At 36.0% G+C, this 23514-nt stretch overlaps 2 protein-coding genes across 3 annotated transcripts in view; both read right to left on the bottom strand.

Moving 5' to 3' along the window:
- The window catches only part of LOC101257991 (protein TIC236, chloroplastic), a 44882-nt gene extending 28708 nt beyond the window's left edge, over window positions 1–16174 (bottom strand). For both annotated transcript variants that reach the window (XR_011211229.1, XM_010326851.4), the window contains exons 1-12: window positions 15969–16174; window positions 15634–15714; window positions 12854–15049; window positions 12253–12451; window positions 12057–12116; window positions 11233–11337; window positions 10754–10894; window positions 9987–10049; window positions 8265–8495; window positions 8105–8188; window positions 4888–5045; window positions 3123–3651 (exon numbers count right to left, since the gene is read on the bottom strand). Coding sequence is in view for 1 of the 2 variants with exons in the window: in XM_010326851.4 (XP_010325153.1) it covers window positions 3123–3651; window positions 4888–5045; window positions 8105–8188; window positions 8265–8495; window positions 9987–10049; window positions 10754–10894; window positions 11233–11337; window positions 12057–12116; window positions 12253–12451; window positions 12854–14946 (3663 nt within the window). In the remaining variant the exon portion in view is untranslated. The remainder of the gene's footprint in view (window positions 1–3122; window positions 3652–4887; window positions 5046–8104; window positions 8189–8264; window positions 8496–9986; window positions 10050–10753; window positions 10895–11232; window positions 11338–12056; window positions 12117–12252; window positions 12452–12853; window positions 15050–15633; window positions 15715–15968) is intronic.
- A 3493-nt stretch (window positions 16175–19667) lies between these two features.
- On the bottom strand, window positions 19668–23134 carry LOC101251016 (uncharacterized). Its single transcript, XM_004245188.5, has 3 exons — window positions 22135–23134; window positions 20617–20860; window positions 19668–20384 (listed from the first exon to the last, which is right to left on the bottom strand). Exons 1-3 carry the CDS (start codon window positions 22420–22422, stop codon window positions 19999–20001), a joined length of 918 nt encoding a protein of 305 aa, XP_004245236.1. The 5' UTR covers window positions 22423–23134; the 3' UTR covers window positions 19668–19998.
- Window positions 23135–23514: the final 380 nt, after the last annotated feature.

Here is a 23514-nt window from a genome sequence, read left to right on the forward strand (position 1 = left end):
TACAAAATTCATCTCATTGAGTACAAGATATTAGAATTTGTAAAGAAAACAGACCTTGGACTAACACAACCTCAAAAGGTAACACGTGAGGTGAGGATTGTCCAAGACCATAAAGGGAGACAATGGTCCATTCCCCCAACCAATGTGGGATACTAACAAAACTAAAGCAACCTATGAGGATCCAAATACCACCCACCCCACCCCCACCCCCAACAAACCCACAAAACAAAAGTCTATGACTAGAGAATAGCCCATTCTAACTAGCCCATGCATTTAAAGTCTACATACTTTGTTCAGGCAATCACTCATGACTAGCCACCAATATCTTGCGGTTATGAGCACGGTAACAATATATCTATATATTTAGAGAATATCATAATTGACTAGCATTTGTCAAAGTTCCTACAGCATTATCATGGTCCATGGAGTAACTTACATTTTGTAATAGGTTTTATGCATTAGTAACATCCATGCTAAAGAACTTGACAACCCCATAATATTTGCCTGATCAAACAAGAGGGATAATAAGGCCAATAAGACATCTGAAAATAAGCTTATCAACTGGTCATTTGTGATCAAAAAATGATAGCCCATACATTGAGTCCGCGAATTAATTATCAAATTGGATCACGAGACGGTTTTTTTCTGGGACATTGATATCAACCTACCACAGCCAAGAATTCTTTTTATAACTGTAGTGCCCGGGCTAGCTTGTGTGCACCTCACTTATTCCACGGAACACCTGCTACCCCACCAACCCAAGTACCGGGTAACTCTGTCCACGAAGGATTGGAAAAAAAAGGATAAAATCACCAAACATTTTTGCCTCAACTTGGAATTGAACCAAAAACCTCATGAATCTCAATCCATTTTATAGACCACTAGACCACACCTTTTTTATTGAAGATTGGTAACTATTTCTATTTCTTTAAACCAGTACATGGGTTGTACCAAGTTTACATAATGAACTCTAAAGGCACTATCCTATCCCTATAATGAGCCTAAAAGAATCAATGATAGAGACACTGTCATTAGAGTAGATCTAATCACACAAAAAACACAAAGTTAGAATGCAATTCAGTTTTACTTGCTGCATATTACTCTCCCTATCCTCAAAAACTCTAAGGAGTCGTTTGGTTTGAATACAAGTTAAGATGGGATTAGTTACGATGGGATAAATTTGTTAGGATTAGTTACGATGGGATAAATTTGTTAGGATTAGTTATGATGGGATAAATTTGTTAGGATTAGTTATGATAGGATAAGCTATGCTGAGATTATTTTTATAGAATGTTTGGTTTGTTGTATTCAAAATAACATGCATGACATAAATATTAAGAACAAGTTGTTTGTTTACAAAAATATCCTTCATGAATGTGAAGATGATGTATAAAAGGGTTAAAAGGGATATCTTTGGCATTTACTTATTTTATCCCAGGATTGCTATACTTGTATAAGTTATTCCGACCTTGCCAACCAAACAACAAATTAAGTAGCACTATAATTTGATCCCAAGACTATTTGGTGTTATCCTTCACACCAAATGACCTCTAACAATTCTCTCTTTCCTGATAGTCCACCAAATAGTAGCAGGAATGATTCTCCAGTTGCTTCTGTTCTTTGCTTGTGATCCTGCTTCTTCCAGCTGTATAAGGCTTCTGCAATTCTACCAGGCATGGCACATGAGATGTTTTTGAACCTTAGGAATAGACTCCGCAATTGGCTAGTGACCTTGCACTGGATAAACTAGAGATTGACTGTTTCTGCAGTTTCCCCACAAGAAAAACATGTGTAATCCCCCTCTTCATCAAATTATCCTGTGTCAACACAGCTTCCTTAGCCAGTAACCACACAAAACAAGTCACTTTGTGTGAGATCTTGGCCTTCCAAATGTGCTTCCAGGGCCATTTAGGTGCCTGCATAATTGGGTGGTTCAAGGAGTTCAACTTCTTATATGTTGGACTTAATTAAAACGTCCCTTTACAGTTCCCCAACCACTGCAATTTGTCCTGCCAGGTCCCCAAACCACTAGGCCACACCCTTGGGGGCCATGACCTAGAAACTAGTTTTTTGAGGTACTTGCATAGGATGCACTTTTGTGTCCATCCCTTTCAACAATAAAATAGGAAGTTTTTCTGTGAACACCAGAGATCACCCTTATATAGATGAATAGAAATCAGAAAATATACTATTATATGGATGAATAACTGTGAAATCAGACAATCTTTTTGTTGAAGTGTGTGACCATCTCATCTAAAAGCTTAAGTTGTTAGAGAGAGCACACTTCTGTTAGTTAATTATACTCTCAATATGCCACATCACGTGCAGAACTGATTTTCTTTTTCTTCATTAGTCAAGCACGTGGAAATTCTTTTTGATATGGGTGGCAGTGGGATTCGATCTCAGGGCCTTTTGTCTACCATATTGAAGTGTGTGACCATCTCATCTAAAAGCATAAGTTATTAGAGAGAGCACACTTTTATTATTTAATTATATTCTCAACACATTTGAAAGAGGAAAGTTGACAGACTAACAAGTAGCTCACAGAAGGACAAAACAGGAGTGAGACCATTCAACAGAGTTGTTAAGGACTTTTGACTCTAGTTAATAGGACAGAAAGCTCTATTGCTTTCACTGCGATGATGGAATAAGAATCCAATAGAAAATTTTGTGGCATGCAAAGAATTCATGTGGTCACAAAAGGTTCACACCAGTCATTCGGCATGTATGCCATATTATCCTTTCGTAGAGATGACAATTAAGTTAGAAAAGAGAACAATATTATGAGCAAATAAACAACTAGACTAAAGCACGCCAAGACGACAAGCCAAAATTCGACTAAGCAAGGCGAAGGATTCTTTTAACAAAATCCCCAGACACAAAACCTTGGAACCAAAAGAGTTGCATCCTCTTTGAATGGATGCATTCTCTTGTCAACCATGAACTCGGGTATTTAAAAGATCCCATGGATTCTTTAGATTAAGACAACCTTGTCTTCAATACTATAGGTAGGTAAAAAAAATAGACAAGAGCTAAGGCCTAAGTTAGCAAGGAATATTCAAATGTTGTTTCAATTATAAACTTGGGGTAAAAATAATAAGGAGAAAACTTGTGGGGCATACCTTAAGACCCTCCGGTGTGATGCTCAATGCTCCAGCCAGCTGAGGTGCCAACATCAGTTGATTGAGTTTGAGGCCTGAGATTGAAACATCACCAGAAAGAGTATTTGTAGGTTCATTACATTCAACTGGAGCATCTTCTGATGTTTTTTCAGAATCCACAAAATGCTGGTCAGTGATGCCAGAAGCTTTAACAACCTTCCCTTGAAACTTTATCTTTCCAGTAGCTTTCAGGTGCACAGGTCTTGGAGAATCCAAAGCATATGAAGAGACTGAACTGAAAAACTCAAAACTGCGCATTCTCAGATCCAGTTCAACTCCTTCCACAGTAAAGGGTAGGGGAGCGTTCATGTGATAATCTCTCAGGTTTAACAAGTAATCATCACGATAGGAGGTCAAAACTTTTGAATACAAATCAAAAGCAACTGATGAAGAATTAACAGTTATCTGATCATGCGAAATTATGATATCTCCACGAGCATCTGTGAGTGATCCTTCAGCTTTGGGCGCAGTCCATTTGATATCAAACCGTCTGCAAACAGAAAATTGGTCTATCAGCCAATATCAGATAAAATTTTGTCGAACTACTGGGAATGAAACCTCCTTAAAAAAACATAAAAAGCATCAGATAGGGGAAAATTACCAACTCTTTCCCAAGAAAATAAAGTTTATTAACTAGAGAGATTGTACTGGAAACTAGATATCCTCATCTCTGAAAAATGTTAACATCAGATAAACAAAGGCGGGATCCTCAGTTAACGTGTGAAGAATGCAGGGGATAAAACATGAAAACGACATTGCATATTTGGGACACTAAAATCCCACCACAGAGAAGCTATTATCCCGGAAACCAATCTTCGGTAACCATGATATAGTCTGAGAAACCAATCAAAAAAGCTAGCTACCCAACCACATAATAGGCAGTCAAACGCCTTGCTAGACACACTTTCCCCTCTGCAATAGACCCAATTAACATTTAAAAATTCACAGACTGAACGTTGAAATTACAAAAAGAGGCATCAAACAGACCAAATCATCTTCCTCACAATTCTTTTGCAAACGAGCAATGGAGAATAGACATAATTGTTCTTGCACATAATGCACCAAACTTCACTTGTGGTTCTCCAGATTGTTCTCAACTGTAAAATGTCATGGGTGCTGATCATTTTCTTCATGGAGCAAAGACTAACCTTGGTTCACTGACAGGAAAATGAAAGAGGCCAGAGGAGGACTCCTTGAAGGTTGCGGTGCACAACAAGTGAGTTTTTTTTAACCGTGGTGTCCGGACCAACTCGCGCACCATGACTAATTCCACAAAATGCCCGCCACCTCCATTAGCAACAGGTATCATGTAACTTTGTCCACCAAGACTAGAATAGAAGGGAAGAAATCATCTAGTGTTTTTGTCTCTGTTGGGAATTGAGCCTGAGACATCATGGTGCTCAACCCACTTCAATGACCACTAGGACACACCCTTGGATGCGAGAGAGATTCCTATCTGAAGGTCTCAGCAGAATCTAGATACTGGATGTGCTAAGAATAAAAACTATAACCATTCAGAAAGTAAAGACAGAACTGTCTATCTAAAGACTTAAGACACCACCATTAAGAAAGATGTGTCTAGAAATCCCCTATTTTCAGAAAGGTGACTGTATATTCATCTACATAATTTTCTTTACACCAAAAATGCAAAAACAAAATACCACTCTTGATCCTTTGTATTAGCTACTTCTATCTTCACATGAAAAGATGTGTCTAGAAATCTTACGGTTTCAATAATGACCCAGAAATCTTCGTATCTCCATTTAAATGACCCAATTTAAGAGGCATCAGCTGAAGCAAACCAGGTAGATAGCGATCCATGATCTTGTCAAAGCTTAAATTACCAGAGAAGTTCACATCCATTGCGGTGTCATCAGCCTCTCCCTGCAAAATTGAAAATGTTAACACCAAAGCTACGGGCATGATAGAATTTGACAATTTGGACATCCAAGGTAATTACTGCTCTCTAAGATTTAATATGGTGTCACAAAGGTCCAAAGCATGTTTTGTGTTGTATTATTTAAAAGATAAGAAAAGGGCCCTTCTTCATACTTGTCTTCTGTGCATTTGTCAGGAAACTACAAGTTCGGTTATTAAATTAGTTGATCTTATATTTTTCAACATTAATCTCAAAAAGCAAAAGCTTTGGTCTGTGTAAACACTAAACATAAAAAAGAAAATGGAGTGAACAGATAAGAGATCTTTTTCTGGGCAAACTGATCAGAAAGCAATTAAAGATACTTCTCGAATACAACCTTGATAATAAATAACACAAAATGTAACTAGTTAACTTCAGTTGAGGATATCGAAAAGATTTATCAATAAATATTGACTCGGAAAGAGTAGGCAATTTACTGCAATTCTCAATAGCATCCCCTCAACTTAACTATTTATTATTTATCAACATATATGTTCGCTAATTAATCATCATCCAAGAAAGACAGATTCCTACGTACACATATTCACACACTCTCAGAAAATTGATAAATGGAGATTGATTAATGTCTTTCACGGATAATCTATTTATTAAGAAGATATATCATATACCAATTCTCATTTTTACTTTATCTAACTTGTTTGTATCCCACATCAGTGGGATAATGGGAATTTCGTCTCATCATATGCTATGTCCTCCCCTCATGGCTAGCTTTTGGGGTTGAGTTAGGCCGAAGGTTCAGTTCTTTATCACGGTATGAGAGCCAGGCCAATCCCAATTCATTGTTCCCGATGTTGAGCCCCCTATTTATATTGTCCACCTCCAGATGTCCAATCCTGGGCGTGCAGAAGATGTTCGAGTCCCACATCAGTGGCATAATGGGAACTTAAGTCTCCTTATGGTCTTGGGAAATCTTTCCTTAGTGAGCTAGTTTTTGGGGTTGAATTGCCCAATGTGCATTTCTTTATCATGGAATGTGAGAAAGCATGGAAAAATACAATTAAGATACATTATTACATTGAATTCTATTTATGGACACTACATTACAATCCTTTTCCATGTAGAAATACCATGTACAATCCTATTCATGTTCTAACTCCTATTCCTGTTCTAGCATGACTATCTACCCTTCGATCTGCTTTGAAAGCTAGTTTGGTTAGGGATTTGTTGGAACTTCTTCTTGACCTATTCAGAAAGTTCCTATTGTTTTATGCTATCACAAAACCAACAGTCTCCTTCTTAGATCTTTCATAGATTAGCTATTCGATCAATTCGACAGGAGTTCTCAGTTTCACACTTCCTATCCTAACTATGAGGAAGCTACCTTGGTGAGACCTTGTTTTTTCCTGAACATCGTTGGAGCGCCCCCTATCAAGTATAGATGACTAGCTTATATTTTGATCCAAAATCCTCTATGATTGTAGACATTGTATACAGGGTTGCCCCCTTCTTATGAATGAAACTATTACTTTATCAAGAAGGGCTGTTTTAGGTGGTGTCAGCCTGTTAGCAGAAGAAATGGTGGAGAAAAATCCCAGCATTCATTTGATGGACAGTTTGTAAGCCGAAAGGAAAGAAATTCCAGACGTTTCGAGAGTACAGGTAACTCCATAGTCCATACAGAAAATAAAGATGAATCGTATGTTGCTTTTTCTTTATGGTAGAAAGAAAATTCTGTTAGTGGTCCATAAAATCCCAGTAAGTTTTTGTCTAGGGGGAACTTATTTTGCTATTCCGAAGGATTACACTGGTGACCAGCATAATATCTGTGCTGTTGTTCATACATATATGAAACATGTTACCAATTTCAAAAAGAAAAACTGCCTTAGGTAATCAACCCTAAATTCTCTGATCCAGACATCCTAGCATTTTCCCACTTCTTTCTTCTCACCCAAACTACCCACCGACAGTGTGATTTGCCCACCATCATTGCAAGTGTGAACCTATCATGAGTATGTTCATAGTCTGTCATAAAACTTCTCTCAAGTACTTGTTTTACTCTAAGTGGTCGTTTGGTTTGAATTCAAGTTATGATGGGATTAATTATGATGGGTAATCATGATGGGATTATTTTTAATTGAGTGTTTGGTTTGTTGTATTCAAAATAATAAATTTTAAGAACAATTTATTGATTTACAAAAATACCCTTTATGAATGTAAAAAGTGATGTAACAAAAGGGTTGAAAGAGACATTTTTGTAATTTACTTATTTTATCCCGGGATAAGTTATCCTGGAATTACTATACCAACCAAAGGGAGGGATAACTTATCCCGATACTAATTATTAATCCCGGGATAAGTTATCCCGGACTTGCCAACCAAACAACAAATTAAGTGGTACTATAATTTAATCCCAGGACTATTTGGTATTATCCTTCACACCAAACGAACCCTAAAGGTCTCGGCATATACTTCAAACCTAGAGTGCTAAGTAACTCTTCCATGTTCTCAAGACGAAAAAAGGTAAAGTGATCTGAAAACCACTGATTATCTACTGGGCTGGGACTCCAAGCTCCGACTATAACATGAATGAGTAAAGGATCCCTTTCTGAAACCCGTTAGGAATTATCATCCCACCTGATACCAAGTATCTTTCACAAAGACAGTTACAGGACCCAAAAAAGGATTGCCCAAGACCGTACAAAAGAATCATGTAGCACCACCTTGACAATAAAGTCATCTGACAATTCTATCAACACAACACCTGCATAACTAGGTACCTTATTGGATTAAAAGTTGTAGACTTGACTTTGAATGAAGATATCCCTGAGAAATTCATCTGCAGCTGGCCAAAGTTACATGTGGCAAGTTCAGGCTAATTTTTTGGTTTAATATTTGCAGCCTAAAATTGAGATATTCTGGAGACAAGTAATTCTCTCCTTTAGACACTCATTATGGTGTATCTCTTATCTAGTGACTTGAGAATTTTTGTGAATATTTGGTCCAGAACATAATCATATTTACGTGATCTTCAAGCCAAAGAATAATCTCAGATATATACACATACCTCAGGGCAAATCCATGCATTTCCTGCACCGCGAATTTCACCGCCATCAATAAGGCTAGCTCTAATGCCGTACAAGTCAGCCACCTGCCGTAAACATGATAAATTTCATAGTACAGAAACATTTCAAAAACTGGAAATATTTATAGCTGATTTAACATACACAGTTATCCGTATTGAAAGTAAAGTTGGCTGAAATGTAGGAGAATGGAACACGATCTATTGCTGCCACAGCACCAGCCTCCTTGTTATTAATCACAGCTTCATATGCCGCAGATTTAGGGAACTCATTGGCCAAATTGGCTATCTTCCTTGACACCAATGCACTCCCCACAAATATGGGCATATCCAAGGGACCTTGACAATTGAATACAGCTGTTACCGAGCCAGCCAACTGAAATAAATCATCAGCATGAGATCAATTAGGAGAGAGAGGCCAAAGGGTAGCCAGAATCATTGTGCCATCTTTAACGAACAACAAATCACAGAGAACGATAATAACAACATACCAGTGTAACTTCATAAGTGGGGTCTGGGGAGGGTAGCATGTACGCAGACCTTACCCCTACCTTTGTTGGGCAGAGAGGTTGTTTTCAATAGACACTCAGCTCAAAAGAAGTGTAATCAAAGAAGGATTGGAAGGGAAAAAACGGCAGACAATAGAAAGATTCTCCGAGCAAATGAAGCAACAGGTACAGAAAACAATAACACAGTTCATAATTTGATCACAAATGGTTGACCACTTCATTTAAGAAGGAAAGGAGCTGTAAGAATGTTTGTAGTCCTCTTAATAGAGTAATGAAGCACATTATTTGGCAACAGAAAACGTGAACACAGCCACATATTAATCATACTAAAGGTGAAAACCCTAACCAATGTCGCAAATAATGAAGCTAAATGATGAAATCGGTTAGGGGTTTCACCAGACAAATATGAAGCTCTGTATTTAGTTGAGCAGAGCTTCAGTCAAAATAGTGTTTTGATAAATGAGTAAACATGTCATTAACTAAAACATGATCAAGTGTTGCACCATCTAAAAGAGAGTGCATACTATAAATCCCACCAGTAACTTCAAAGGATTTTCTTTCCCTCGATACAATTTCATACCCTATTAAAATTCCTCGGATTAGGAGAAACATTCTGATAAACAAAGGTCTATTAATAGCTTCACTCTACCATGGCACATTAAGCATTAAGTTACTCTCTAGTACATTTCTCAGTTCAGCCTGAAACACTAAAAGCACATCCCTGATAATAGTTGTTTTAGGTTCCAATCCAAATACACCAAGTCTACAAAGACAGAACCATCTTTGAATCACATTGCATTTTACAATGCAAAAGCCCCAGATGAGAGATTATTACTACCTTAATCAAACACTAGAGATACTTGTAAAGAAGGGATAATTTTGGGGGTTTTAAGAGAATAAGTTCTATAAATATAGGAATTAGACATGGCTAAAAACTACAGTTTATGTAAAGTACAATATATATAACTGTGGAGCTCCATATTGCTCTTTATTTTGCAAAGAATATAATGGCTAGTCAGATCACAGTTTCTTTCATTTTTGGAGTAGTCATGACAGTAGAGAAAAGTACTGTGAAATTTAACTTGAGGTGGGCAATGAGTGATATTTACTGCTGCCAGTTACTAGCGTAGATATTAATTGGATGAAGGCAAACAAAGATCAATCTCCACTTCAGACAATGAAGTTTGGAATAGGAAGGGGTTCATAATTAATACCTAGGCAACCCAAATACCAGGGTTACTAGCGTAGAGATATAAAATGTAATTTTATAGAAAGAATTGCGGCCCAAAAATATTTAGGCTTCAAGGGCTCAATATAGATGCAAATATGCAACCGTGGAAAGGTGAATAAAAACAAACCGGAAACAATAAGGGCTTCATCTTGAATGTTTTCATTAAGGCATTCACTTCAACAGATGGAACCTGAAAAAAGTGACAATACAAAATCAGAACTATATGAAAGTTGATGAAGAGAACAGAAAGACCACCAGACAAGCCATTACCCACATTTCATATTCCCATCCAACTGGTATAAATACTTATTGGTAACACTTCTAAAGCTAAGACAAACATTTGTGAACATTACATGACTGCTTGGAAAAGAAAATCTTACATACAAAGGGAGCAGATCATCACTGCTGTAAGTGTAAAGAGCCCAAAAAATCTATCATGGCATCTATAGGAAGATATTATTTGTATCAATTAGGATAAGTATGGAGATTCATTCCAGCAACTATACATCCTTTCCTACATGTCTAAATACTATTTAAACCTGAATAGTTAGAAGGAATAATCAAGCTGAACATTCCTAAAATTCTTTTATTCTCTTCTTTTGAAACAACGATTCAGCTAAACCTGTTGCTCAACATGGGTCCACCCATATTATTAAGCCCACTTGGAAACAAATAAGACCAAAATTCCTTCCCTGCTAAAACGGGTGGATGTCAAAGATTCTCATAGTATCTCATATAAATATATCTAAACATTTAAACTTGGCAACAGAAGATAATTCAAACACCACCCTTGGATTTATCTACTTAAAAACCTCATATTGTTTAAATTTAAACTAGACATGGTTCCTAGTAGCTATTTACAAACGAAGCCCTAACGAAGCCCAGATAGTATACCTGACACATAAGATGGAATTCTCCTTCCTCTGGATTGATGCCAAAATCTCCAGAAGCTTCTAATGGAACATCACCAAACCAACCACTGGTATTGTGCAAGAATATACGTTGAGCACGAAAACATAAACTGGCAGACATGTCCTACAAAAGAGAAGGAAAGTGATAAAAATACTCAAGGGCATCAACCATCAGAACTTTAAATGGGTCATCAACAGTTCAGCACACCTCACCAAACACATGTGTTTGTCTTAGAGCATGTAGGGCTATGAAAACTCGACGCTTCTATAAAGCTACTCAAGAACAAAAGATCCACACGATTCACAAGTTACGAGAAGAAAATACCTAAAATTACTTGTGCTACTTGTAAGTGTAGTAGCAGACAACTCAGCACAAATAATAGCCGGATAAGAGTATGAACTGTGAGGGAGATCATAAAAGATTGCTTGGTTCAATGACTCCAATGCCGAAAGACAGCTTACCCAAAATCCAGAAGGAGCATCATATATTTGAAATGCCAACCCTGTTACATCAAGCTGTCCATGAAGATTTGGAAAACTTTCCCCCTTTTCCATGCACATGTGCACCTTTAAACATGTGTTTGCAAAGTCAGTACTAAGTAGTTGTTCAGACATAAAATTAGTAGAACATATGATCTTCTGCCAAGGATAAATGTCAACCATATCCAATTTAACATGCAAAAGGAAATATACAGAATTTACAAATAATTGCACATGCAAATATTTGGATCTGATGGAAGAATCAACAAAAACAACCCCTATATACAGAGTCAAAATTTACCATTATAATAACACGATGAATGTCAGGACAACAGTATGCGTTTAGCTTTAGTATTTTGGGATATGTGAAGTATGTGGCCGGCTTGAGTTTTATGGGATACGTGAAATATGCATCCAGTTTTAGTTTAGTGAAGAAAAGTTCCAATCCTATATCAATGGTCAAATGCTTTACAATAGTGTTAATTTATCTTTAAGTGACTGGCATGCACTATTAAGAACCTTCATTATTGGATTTTTTTTAATTACATTTATTGTGAGAAATGAGAGAAGAGATAGAGAAAAGCATCAAAACAAGTGTTTTACATCTATGTTAATTTATAGATACTTCTAATAGTATACACAATTTATTCTTCGAACGATGCAGTGATGCATACACATGTCGCTAGTAAGGCTAGTTCCAATCTAACCACAGACCTAACATAATCAACTCATTCAACAAGTGAGATAACATGAACTGTTAAAGAACTGAAAAGGTTTACAGAACACATGCAGAGTTAGGGCAGCACCTCGCCAGTAGCTCTTCCTTTGGACCATATGATTGGAATTTCCAATATCCTCTCAAAAAGCTGCATCCAAGAAATAAAACCATACATGACACATAAAACAGTAAAAGGTATCAAGCCTTTTTGCAGTCTCGTTGTGGAATAACTCTTTTGGATCTTTCAAATTTCACAAATCAAGTAACATGGCAATGCACCTTACCGGAACAAAGAGGTTCACAATCTTCAGATTCGCATGCCATTTCTGCTCAGTAATATCAACATAAACATCTGTTGATAACCAACCACCATTGTCAGATCTGATGTCCGATCGCCACATCTTACAATTACCATCTAGCTGTACATGCACGCGTCCATAGTGGTTTTGAAACTTAACATGCCCCGTGACATTTTCCATCTCTCTATAAAGACAGACAAAGATAATACTGAATGCATAGACCAGCATGAAATAAACCTAAGAACGAGGAAAAGATTGGGATTAAGATAACTCCAGTAGCAGAACATGCACACATCAAGAATGTATCTCCCATCACACAGCATTTCAACGAGGCCATTTGGAAATTTAAGAAAAAGGTGACCAAAAGCTATCTAATATTTCCCATTACCAAAAAAAAATGCTGTGCAAGCAAATCAAGACAGATGAGGTTAAAAATCCATATCAACTAACTATACTTAATGGAGCATGAGTAAGAGAGAGAGTAAGAAGAAATTATTAAAAGGACAAATTTTAAAATTAGAAGGAGTTTTCAAGAAAATTATTGTTTGGACAGGTTCGAAAACTTTTTTGCTGGTTCGAAATTTACCTTGGCTCTGAATCACCATATGCAAGCAGCATCAATGAGCCTCCACTGAAATGTACAGAATCCAGGATTACCGGAACCATCTTTTCAATACTGGATACATGGTTCCCTTCATCCCCATCAACAAGTTCAGCAACAATATCCTCCACTGTTGGACTCATCTCGAGCTTCAACCTTTTCAGCTTTGCAATTGAATCAGCCCCGAGCTGACCTAGATTCTTCACAAAAGAACATAAAGCTGACTTGGGGCTCCAGGACTGCAGAGTTTTTGATGGATGGTGCAAAGGCAATGGCTCAAGCACTGTAACTCCAGAACCAAAAGAGGTATGGCCTTGTCTAATATCTGAAATCCCCCAATGAGACTGTTGATCCTGCTGCTCAAATCTATGTGAATCATCTCTGCTATTGGAACCTGTACTCATGATATCAGCGGCATTTTCTTCACTACTTACTCCAGGCCCATCAGTTGTTTTAACCCCCAGAACATTAGTGGAGGATAGTTTTTCATTGAGACTTAAAGCTTTACGAAGTCTAACCAAAGTAAACAGAAATGGATCACGTAAAACATTTAAACTTCTGATGCAAACATTATCACATTTATCTACAGGCAAGGGATATGTACCCAACATTTTCTTACACATAAGATCAAGCTGGCATCTTTCTACAGGGTCTGAGATTCCTTCAGTAGAAGAACCACAATCAGACACCTTAGATTTTGCATTGCTGGTAAATAAGTTCCCCTCAGAATTATCTACAGAGTTTACAACTTCTTCAGATATTGTTGGTGAAGAAACAGAGGGTAAGGTATCAACCTCGCTTTCGACTGGAAAAATAGCAGGATTTGCAATATCATAAACCTCAGATGTCGGACAACAGACACTGAGATTTGCATTTCCCTTGAAATACAAACAAACTGCTGATGCACTACGGTCAAGAATTCTTCTTCTAGATGCAATACCAGCTGCAGATAAATCTCTGTCATTAGCATTCTTGAATCTTTGTCTTAACGAGCCTGGTATGATTTTAGACCAAAACTTAGTCCCCGAAGAAGAAACTTTTGCACCAAATGTTTTCTCTAAATCTGCATGCTTCAAAGCATACTCCCCTCCTGAATCCATGTGATGCTGATCTCTCCAGTGCAGTTTCTCATCCATACAAAAGAAGGACTCTGAAGTAACTATCCTTGCAAGAGAACTTGCAGCATTCTTTGAGAAGTCATCATCTAACAGAAAAGAATTTCCTTCAGGAAGAACATAACCCCTCTCTGCTGCTTCCCTTGCTGCAGCATCTCTCTCCCTGGCCCAGTGAGTAGCGGCATCCTCTCTGGCAATCCTCCTTATTTTTGTACGTAAATCAATGCCTTCTTCAGCTGATAAGCGGCTCGGCGGATTTTCTTCAGAAAAGGGAAGCCCAAGCCATGTATAGTTTTGCTTTTGCGCTACTAGAATACTTGGATTTGACAGGACCGCATCAATCACAATCTTTCCCCTACTCAGACTCGAAAAAGGAAGAATTCGCAGCTTAACAGTTGGTAATTCCCCACAGGAGAACTCTTCGCTATGAGGACCAATAGAGCATGACTCTAATGTAATACTTAAAGGTGATATTCCTCGAACCCTACCAAAATCAAGTTCACGTTGAACATAATCACTCAATAATGCACATACGGAAGGCAAAAGCTTTGCTTCAATATAACTCTTTGCTTTCAACTGGCCATACCATAGAAGTAAACACACCCCAGATATAACAGCACAAAAGACTGAACAACGGAAAAAGAATAACCCTTCTTCCCAAACTGGAACTAGTGATTTCACCAAGCCCTTACTTCGAGCTAGTGGCTCTCTCACAGAGCATATTAATGTGCCACTTCTCAATGCAAAACTCTTCCATAACAGCTCCACATTTCTTCCACAAAAATGGGTAAATTTGACCCCTTGAGTTATCCAGTCACCTTTCTTTGAATATTTGCATTGGCAAACATTTCTTCTTAATGATCTTACTCCACTAATATAATTTCCCCTTCTCCTTCCGTTCAGGTTGCATTGAAGTGGAAGCCCCAGAAAGGGGCTATAAAGCTTAGCAGGCATAACCTCCATATGAGTCTTCACTTGATATTGAACATAATTGCAGGGGACCAAGAGCCTACTCTTAGTCCCCTAAAAGCTTCAAGTTACAAAGCAGTTCCCAAACATTCAAGGCCTGGTACGGTTAAGCATTAATGAACCATTAACATTCTTCTCTCATAAGAATGCAGAAGTATCAGTACTTAACATATCATGGGGAGAGTAGGAGACGACCTTCACAAGCTCAAAAAACATGATAAGGAATTACAACAAGATTTTTAAAGTGCCTAAATTCATCACCCTCTGATTGACCTGAGTGGATTTCCAAAGATCTTAAGACTAAGATGCTTGCATTGATTTCATCTTCTATTGTTTCTTAAATATGCAATGTTTCTTATATCTGCAGAGCATTGTAGCTAAGTATTTTTTATTTAACTTGCAACCGATAATTCAAGATTTGAAAAATAGGAAGCTAGTTGATGCTTGGTCATATCAAAATTTAATGACATAGTTGTAGTACATTTCTCTACATTACATTGCAATAGTCTACAATCATGCAGAAAATAAAATCGAATTAGGTCCCATCAAAATGGGAGAGAGAGAGAGATTACAAATTTTATTCACAAAACCTTACTGAACCACCATGTTTTATGAGTTCTCCCTATAGAACAAACAAAAATTACCAAAAAGTAAGAGGTTCACATTTCAACAACAACATACCCCAATGTAATCCCACAAGTCGCTCCGTGGAGGGCAGGGTGTGCATAGACCTTACGGTAGAGAGGTTGTTTCCGATAGACCCTGGTTCAAATAAACAGAGAGCTTCACATTTCAGAAAGAAAAAAAATGAAATAGGTCATTTTTCACAACAATCCTAGAGTTCCCATAAGTCAAGCTCTGATATTTACACATAACCAACAAAAACCTTAACTAGTTCAAAATTGAAAAAGGAAGGTTGAGAAGCAGAAAAAGACTATAAACAGAGATACCCAGATGAAGAAAAACAGTTATAAACAAAACTAACATGAATTCAACTAAATGTTCATGAGTCTTACTGTATATAAGCACATAAAATATGTCGTAAAAACTTCACTAAACAGATTGAAAGAGCGCTGAATCAAGAAGAGGGAACTCTTAATTTGCTATAATTCAAATTTTGTTGAATCTTTTGAGATTGCGTGTGGCTATCATTTTTCAGTATACTTTTTCGAGGGGATTTTGGTTAAGCTTGTTCGGCAGGACTCAGTTCCAATTTCTGAATGGAATGAAATTGCAAAATTGCACTATAAGTCCTTTGAACTATTTGGAAAGTGCAAATCTAATCCTATAAGTTATAACTAATCAATTTACTCAACCAGGTCTCATTTTTCTCTATACTAGTTATGAAAAAATCGATGTTGTGCACGCGCCCAATATATATTCATAAATTGGAAAATTACTTCGATGAATACCTTTTATTCTTTTAATTTATAGATTTAGTAATATTTATTGTTTATTATCATTCGTAGCATTACTATGATAAATTTGTAATATGTATTAAAAGAGAATTATGTATGCAATACATACGTATTATAACTGTTTCAAAATATATTATGATAGTTTGGTAAGAAATTGACACATTATACTAAAATATATGATAAATGTATCACGCGTTCAATAAAACTTCTAGAGAAAATGTTCAAAAGCCCCCCTAATCTATATTCGATTTTTCAACTACACTCTTTAACTTTACGAGAAACCTAACACCCACTTGAATTGTTTAAAACTGTAATAATTACACACCTAAAAAGCCACAGCCAGACCTATCTTGGGCTGTGAACTTCACGTTTTTACAGGTAAAAATCAATTAACTTAGTATTTTTTTTAAAAAAATTTATAATTCCTTTCCACTTTTTCTTATACTCTCACAATTTCTCAAATCTCCAAAGTAACTTCTTCCCCCTATGAAATTGTGAGGAACAAAGATGAATATTGATAGCGGGAGCATGTCAAGCAATATTTGAGTTTTGCTTGTTGAAGAACATTGAAAAATAATCTAAAAGGATCTATGCATATCGCTTCTACATCGAGTTTTTCTTGCTTCACCGGAGCTCATTGGTCCGAGCAGTGCATCAGCAAGGTTTTGTTGTTTTTGTTGTAGTCGACCTTGTTGTGAGAATAAGGGTAGGTCTTCATGGTGGTTGTGTCGAAACGGGACAGAAATAAAAGGAGAGGGAATGAGGAGAACGGGGTTTTATTGGTGGTATGGGTTTCGCCGGAGGTATCGAAAATGATGGCTGATGGTCGAGTAGCAAAAGAGGGAGAACAAACGAAAGCACTAGCAATGTCACTAATGGGGGTCAATTGAGATGGAATCCTTTTATTGATTAATTGAAATATGAGATTGATAATTAAAGGATATACAATAAAAAGAAAAAAATATTCTCACTAGAAAGTAGTAGTTCAATTGAATTTGATGTAAACCAATTTCATTTATTCTTTCAAATCTAATCTAAATTTCATTTTTGGATGATTGAAAAACATGTCACTTTATCTTTAAATGAATTGATTGTTTTTTTCTAAATTTTTATACGAGAGTTTACAAGTTTGTGTGAAATCAACAATGGTAAATTCGGTATAAGAATTTTTGTTGTTACGGAGAAGAAAGACAATAAATTTGAAAAATAAATAAACAGTCATATATTTATAAAAGAGATATTAAAAATTAAATTTTTTTACATTTATTTTTTTGCTCTGAAACACACTCTCTATGCCAGCTAAGCATTCAGAGAGGTAATAATATTAGTTTTAAACAATTCAGGTGGGTGATAGGACTCTGGTAAAGTTAAAGTGTGTAGTCGAAAATCTGAATATAGATTAGGGGGCTTTTCTTCTCTATAATAAGTAGTTTTAAACTGTATAAGTGATCAAATGAAAAATAATATTATTACTATAAATGATAAATATTTTCTTAATATAGTATATTTATGTAAGTTACCTGATAAATCTAATGTGAAGAGTCTTACTAATACGTCCATAATTAAACTATTTTCTTAATTGACACGTGATTTTTACTCAAATTAGTTACAAAAATTGCACAAGTACTATTGATATTCAGAGCAAGAAAATATAACTATAGGATTTGAATTTAAATTGAAAGAAATAGCTAAAGCGACTCTGTTAATTTCAAAAAAATTATACACTAATTAAATTTAAATAGAATTAAAAAAAAGTTATTTATTTTTCAAAAATATCCTTATTAAAGTAGGCACATCGACATAGAGATGTATGCTTCAGCTATGTAGAGTTATCTTCTCTGCGTAGTTATTTAGTAAATTGAGAAATTATTAGTTAATTAATTTTTTATTGCATCGACTATCTAACTTGATAAAATTGAAAGTGTTCTAAATAACATTACATATGAGTTTACCGAAACAAACAAAATGTAATTGCAGACTCTTTTATAATGGATGAGTCGTTTTCAATAATTTCTATAATACAATTCAATAAAAAAAATTAATTTATTAAACTTGATTTTGTTGTAATGTCTAGTTGACATCTAAAACGAGTATATATCTTTTCTTTTTTTAATTAAAAGTTAGTATATTTCATATGTGTCACTCCCCGACATCTGAGGAATTAACAATAGAGATTTATAAATATTTAGTAAAATCATGTTTTTCATAAATAGCTTATAACTTATTTATTTATTTATAATCAAGTCTTCAGAAAGTTGTGTTTCTAAAAACTCTTTCTTTTAAAAAATAGCAAAAGCTACTTCTTATACTTTTTAGGGGAAGGTTCTTTGTCCCTCGTCCTAAAGCAACCTTTAAAAGAACTTATTGCTCTGGACAATTTCGTGCCCCATTCCCAAAAAAATTGATTTTGAGAAGAATGATTTTTCTCGAAGTGAATTTTGTAAAAGCAATATCTCTACGGAAGTTGTTAAATTTCATGTAGATGTCACATTGCACGCTAATAGGGTTCCACTGCATTAAATCCTTAAAATTTAAGTACTCTTTTTTCGCTTCATTTCATTATTTTCCAGAAACGATTTCACCCATTCTCTCTCATTTCGTGGTATCCAATGACATTTAACAACTCTAGTTAACAAGAAGGGTACTTTTGACCCAATAGTTTGATGAGAAGGATAATTTTGAGCCGAAATATAGTTTAAGGGTAAATATGAGCTATTTCGGATAGTTTAAGGGTATTTTGACCCTTTTTTATTGTGGCGGTGAAACCCTATTGTCGTGCAATGTGACATTCATATGACATTTAACAACTTCTGCTAATAAGGAGGACACTTTTTACCCAATCGTTTGACGGAAATAATAGTTTTGAACTGAAATATAATTTAAGGGTAAATATAATCTATTTCGGATAGTTTTAGAATATTTTTTTCTACCCTTTTCCGCAAAAAATTATATAGATCCACTCAATATCAGCCAGCGAAAAAGGATGACAAGCCAAAAATAAAATAAAATTCAATGATCACATTTCGACCCCCCTTAATCCTAACTCCTTGTACAGTAGTAAAACTATTTTTGGTTGAATAGTTAGATCACCCTTCGTAACTGAGAATATGTCTTCTATCCTCCAAGTAAGATTGAGGAGTCCTTGTACTTGGCTGTCCAACTCCTTCAAATCTCTTTGTAAGCTCTCTCTCTCTATGTATATATTATTACAAGAAACAATTTGCACACATCTCAAGGTACGTACCTGTGCACCAAACATGAGAGAAATGGCATTCTAAGAACACAATAGCTCCAATATTCAATAAAGTAGCAAATAACATTCTCATTCACCAAAAAACCTTAGTTCAACAGGTACTAGCACCAATATGCAACTTTTACACATAAGCTACTCTCTACATCTCCAAATACCATTCTCATACAGTAAAATTGTCCAGCCAGTCACTTTTTTCCTCATTTCTCTTTACTTTTTTTAAGACAAGCTCCGAGAACTAGTCCATAGTTTTTTTGTGTCCCAATGACCGAACCTAGAGCCCTAATCTTATTCTACATCAGCCAAAACACGATTTTGTGTACCAAACTGTTTGGAACTCGGACCATTGATGCTAATCATTCCAAGCTGTGGTAGAATTTATCGCGTCGGCTGCTGGTTGTAATGGCTCTTCTCTTTCTTCTTTGCTGCAGCAAGCTTGGAATTCCGTGCAGCAGCCTCTATTGCGGCTGCTCTTGCAGCAGCATCCGTCTCTTTCCCGGATTTCTTTTTCTTTGCCGAAGCCACCCTCTTCAGCCTCTCCTTCATATCCACTGTTGACACATCTTCTACTGGTCCAGCTCCTCCAGTTTCCTCGGGTCCAGTAGTGCCATCTACATTGTTGGGCTGATCCTCTGATTCCTTCACCCCCTTGGATGCTTTGTCCTTCTTTTTCTTCTTCTTTGCACTTTTAGGCTCTGTGGCCCCACCATTTTTCTTTTCTACATCTTCTGCTGGCTTACCCTCTTTCTTCTCGTTAGCAACATCTGTAATTATAGAAAAACATTTAGGAAAATCCAGCTTCAGATACCCATCGAGTCAAACTAGGCATCTTAACCAAATAATGACAGAAAGTGCTAACCAAAAGAAAAAGTAGTCCATCAAATAAAAGAGAATATGATATCAGTCTTAAGGAGGTGGACCATCAATTTTATCACAATTTCAATAACTATTTACTAAGGGAAAAAATATTATCAGTACACGAGGCAAAAGAATTACCAGGTAGGTCTTCCGGACCGTCCTCCTTTTGTTCCACCCCAAAATCAGCTAAAAGTGCCTCCAATTCAGCAAGCTCCTTTTTCTTTCTCTCTTTCTTCGATAGTTGTCTCTCAGCTTCTTTGGGAGCTGGTGAAGCTTCTATCTTTTGTCTTACTGGCTCAGCATGTTCTGCAACCTCAGACTCGTGGTCATTATCTTCCACATCTTCATCTTCATCAAGAAGGTCGTCCTCACTTTCTGTTTCCTGCAAACCCAATTACAAATTCAGTATATGCACAGTACTAACTCAAATAAACGTTCAAACTTCTATGGCTGCCAAATATTGCAATAATTTGGTTATTTACTTCCTTTTCCTTCGTTTTGAACTTTCTATTCCCTTGTGAAAGAAAATTAATCCCTAAATTTTGAAGAACAGACAGTGCAGAAAACATAGACATGAGAGTAAAGAGTCAACAGAACGATAAATCATCATGCAAAATGAACAGCCATAAGGAATAAAATATGCATTGAAGAAACTATTAACTAGTGGAATTCCAGGAGTCCAAAGAGAAAGGAAAACACTAGCTGCGCTTACAGCCACAGGCTCCAACCAGACATTCCAATTTCAAAAAAGGAGAATATTTTTAGAACCTAAAACCAAATAAGGAGTTGTCTCTTAAATCCCAACATTCTTCCACAATGTGGATCAAAAAAATAACTCAAAGCATTGGAAACAATCATCCTGTAGGCAGTACCAACTATTGGAACATGAAATTAAAGCTTAATTGTTACTGATGCACATACATTAAGTCGGGTCTTTGCCAAGAGTTCTCTCTTAGCTCGGCTAGAAACTTGTATGACAGGGCCTGAAGGAAACCACAGATGTTTTGATGTTTCAACTCCTAAATGTTCCCTAAAAGCTAGATGTTTGGTTAACTTTTATAGTTGGGCTAGACTTTCCCCTGAAATTCGCCAGCTCCTTAGTCTTAAGATATCTCTTTCATAATCTCTGCATCTTCTTGATGACATTTTACTTCATCGAATCTGCCGCCCCAGATACTAACCCACACCATTCCATAACATGTTTCCCTTTTTGACAACTCTTTATTTCAACTTTCCACATAACTCAGGACTAAAGAACATTTCGTTTAGTCCAAGACTCCAAAATTCAAAAAAATCTCCACTCTCTGAAACTCCATGTCAAAGTAAAAAAAGACAAACAAATTGAACTAAGGGACTATGTCAGTGTAGGAACAAGCTCGGGATAGAACTAGAACTGTTAGAGAAACATTAACTTGCTTTGAAATCAAGTAACTTCCTATTGGAATTCAATAGGTCCTAAAAGAGCATACCAAAACTAGTTCAGGGTCGAAAACACAGTAATTTAACTGACTAAACAAGACAAAACACTGTATTCTTCAAATACTTCTCAAATATAACATTGAATTATTTCAATCGGTTAAAAATACAATCTACCACACTTGTATATCCCTGACATAAACATCCAAAAAAAATCAAAACCAAAGAACAGAACAATACCTCAACAGGTTCAGTTTTTTTTCCAGATTCATTAGAACCCACAAAAGACTGAAGAGGAGCAGTAGTGGCGTAGTAATCGTCATCATCTTCGTCATCAACATCTGCCCAAGATTTCACCGTCAACGGCGCCGGAGCCCACAAAACTTCCGGCTCCTGTTCCTTTTTCGATGACCCTTTACTTTTCTCCTTATCAGATTTCTTCTTCTTCCTCAAAGTATCCAGCGCCGCAAATACATTGGAATTTTTCACCATCACAGACCCTTCTTCCCTTCTGTTACCCCCCATCATTTCAACCGAGTAAACCCAATAAATCTTCTTCAATTTTTGTTCGTTCTACTCAAGAAAATAAAGAAGAATGAACTAGAAGAAATTGGATGGGATTTTTGTTCAAATAATTAGGGTTTGGAGAGTTCTTGATAGATAAATGGGGAGATAACACGAGTGAGAAAGAAGAAATGGAGGGTTATTTATATAGTTCTGGCCTATTGTGATTTGCTCCACTAATTATATTTTTATAGACATACAAGAATTTTATACAAATTCTCATAAATTACATCAACCTCTATGGTTTAAATAATTACAAGGATTTTTGTATGACTTGTATTCAATATATTTATATTGACAATATTATATCGAAACAAAGAAGATAGATGATTGAGAATCACACAAATTTAAAGATACTATTTTTAGTTTTCTTAAAGAGATGATATATAGCGGTTATCATTTGTAGGTTTATTCTTCAATTAGGTTAGGTCATGGCTTTAATGAATGCACGAACAGAGATGGAGACAGAATTGCCTCTTCTTTTGGTTATGCCTATCAAATTCTCTCGATCAAGCTAAACTTACGTTGATGTAAGATGAGGTTGAAGTTTTTGGATAATTAAGCAGCTCATGCATCTATAGGGGTTGTTCTAAGGTAAGCTCTTGTATCTCTAGGGATAAATACATCTTTTTTTCGTGTCTTCTCCTTTTGCTCATGCATCTATAGGGTTTGTCCCAAAAGTTAAGCTTCTGCATCTCTAGGGATAAATACATCTTTTTTTTCCGTGTCTTCTCCTTCAATTATAATAAATGAAGTGGATTTATTTTGTTTTCTTATTTATTTGACTTGTATTTTTTTCTTTACTATATCAATTGTAACGGTCCCGAATTACTTATATTTATTCGCTTTAATGAATGTATTAATGTATATCAATTGTTATCATTTTGTATCACATATATTTATTTCCTCCGACAGATATATTTATTTCTATATACAATCTTGATGGATACAAACAAAATAAATTATGTGAGTTTAAACATATGATAGGCGGTCACTCAACAAACTATATTTTGTTTCTCATATAACGAAATACAGTGAATTTAATCACTCTTAATG

Source organism: Solanum lycopersicum, chromosome 8, assembly GCF_036512215.1.
Source record: "Solanum lycopersicum chromosome 8, SLM_r2.1".
NCBI classification, from domain to species: domain Eukaryota; kingdom Viridiplantae; phylum Streptophyta; class Magnoliopsida; order Solanales; family Solanaceae; genus Solanum; species Solanum lycopersicum.

Coding starts and splice junctions, on each gene's coding strand:
- LOC101251016 (XM_004245188.5), bottom strand. CDS start 22,422: ATGATGGGGGGTAACAGAAGGGAAGAAGGGTCTGTGATGGTGAAAAAT. Junction 20,861..22,134: donor AAAAAACTGAACCTGTTGAG/GTATTGTTCTGT, acceptor TTGGGTTTGCAG/GAAACAGAAAGTGAGGACGA. Junction 20,385..20,616: donor CGGTCCGGAAGACCTACCTG/GTAATTCTTTTG, acceptor CTATAATTACAG/ATGTTGCTAACGAGAAGAAA.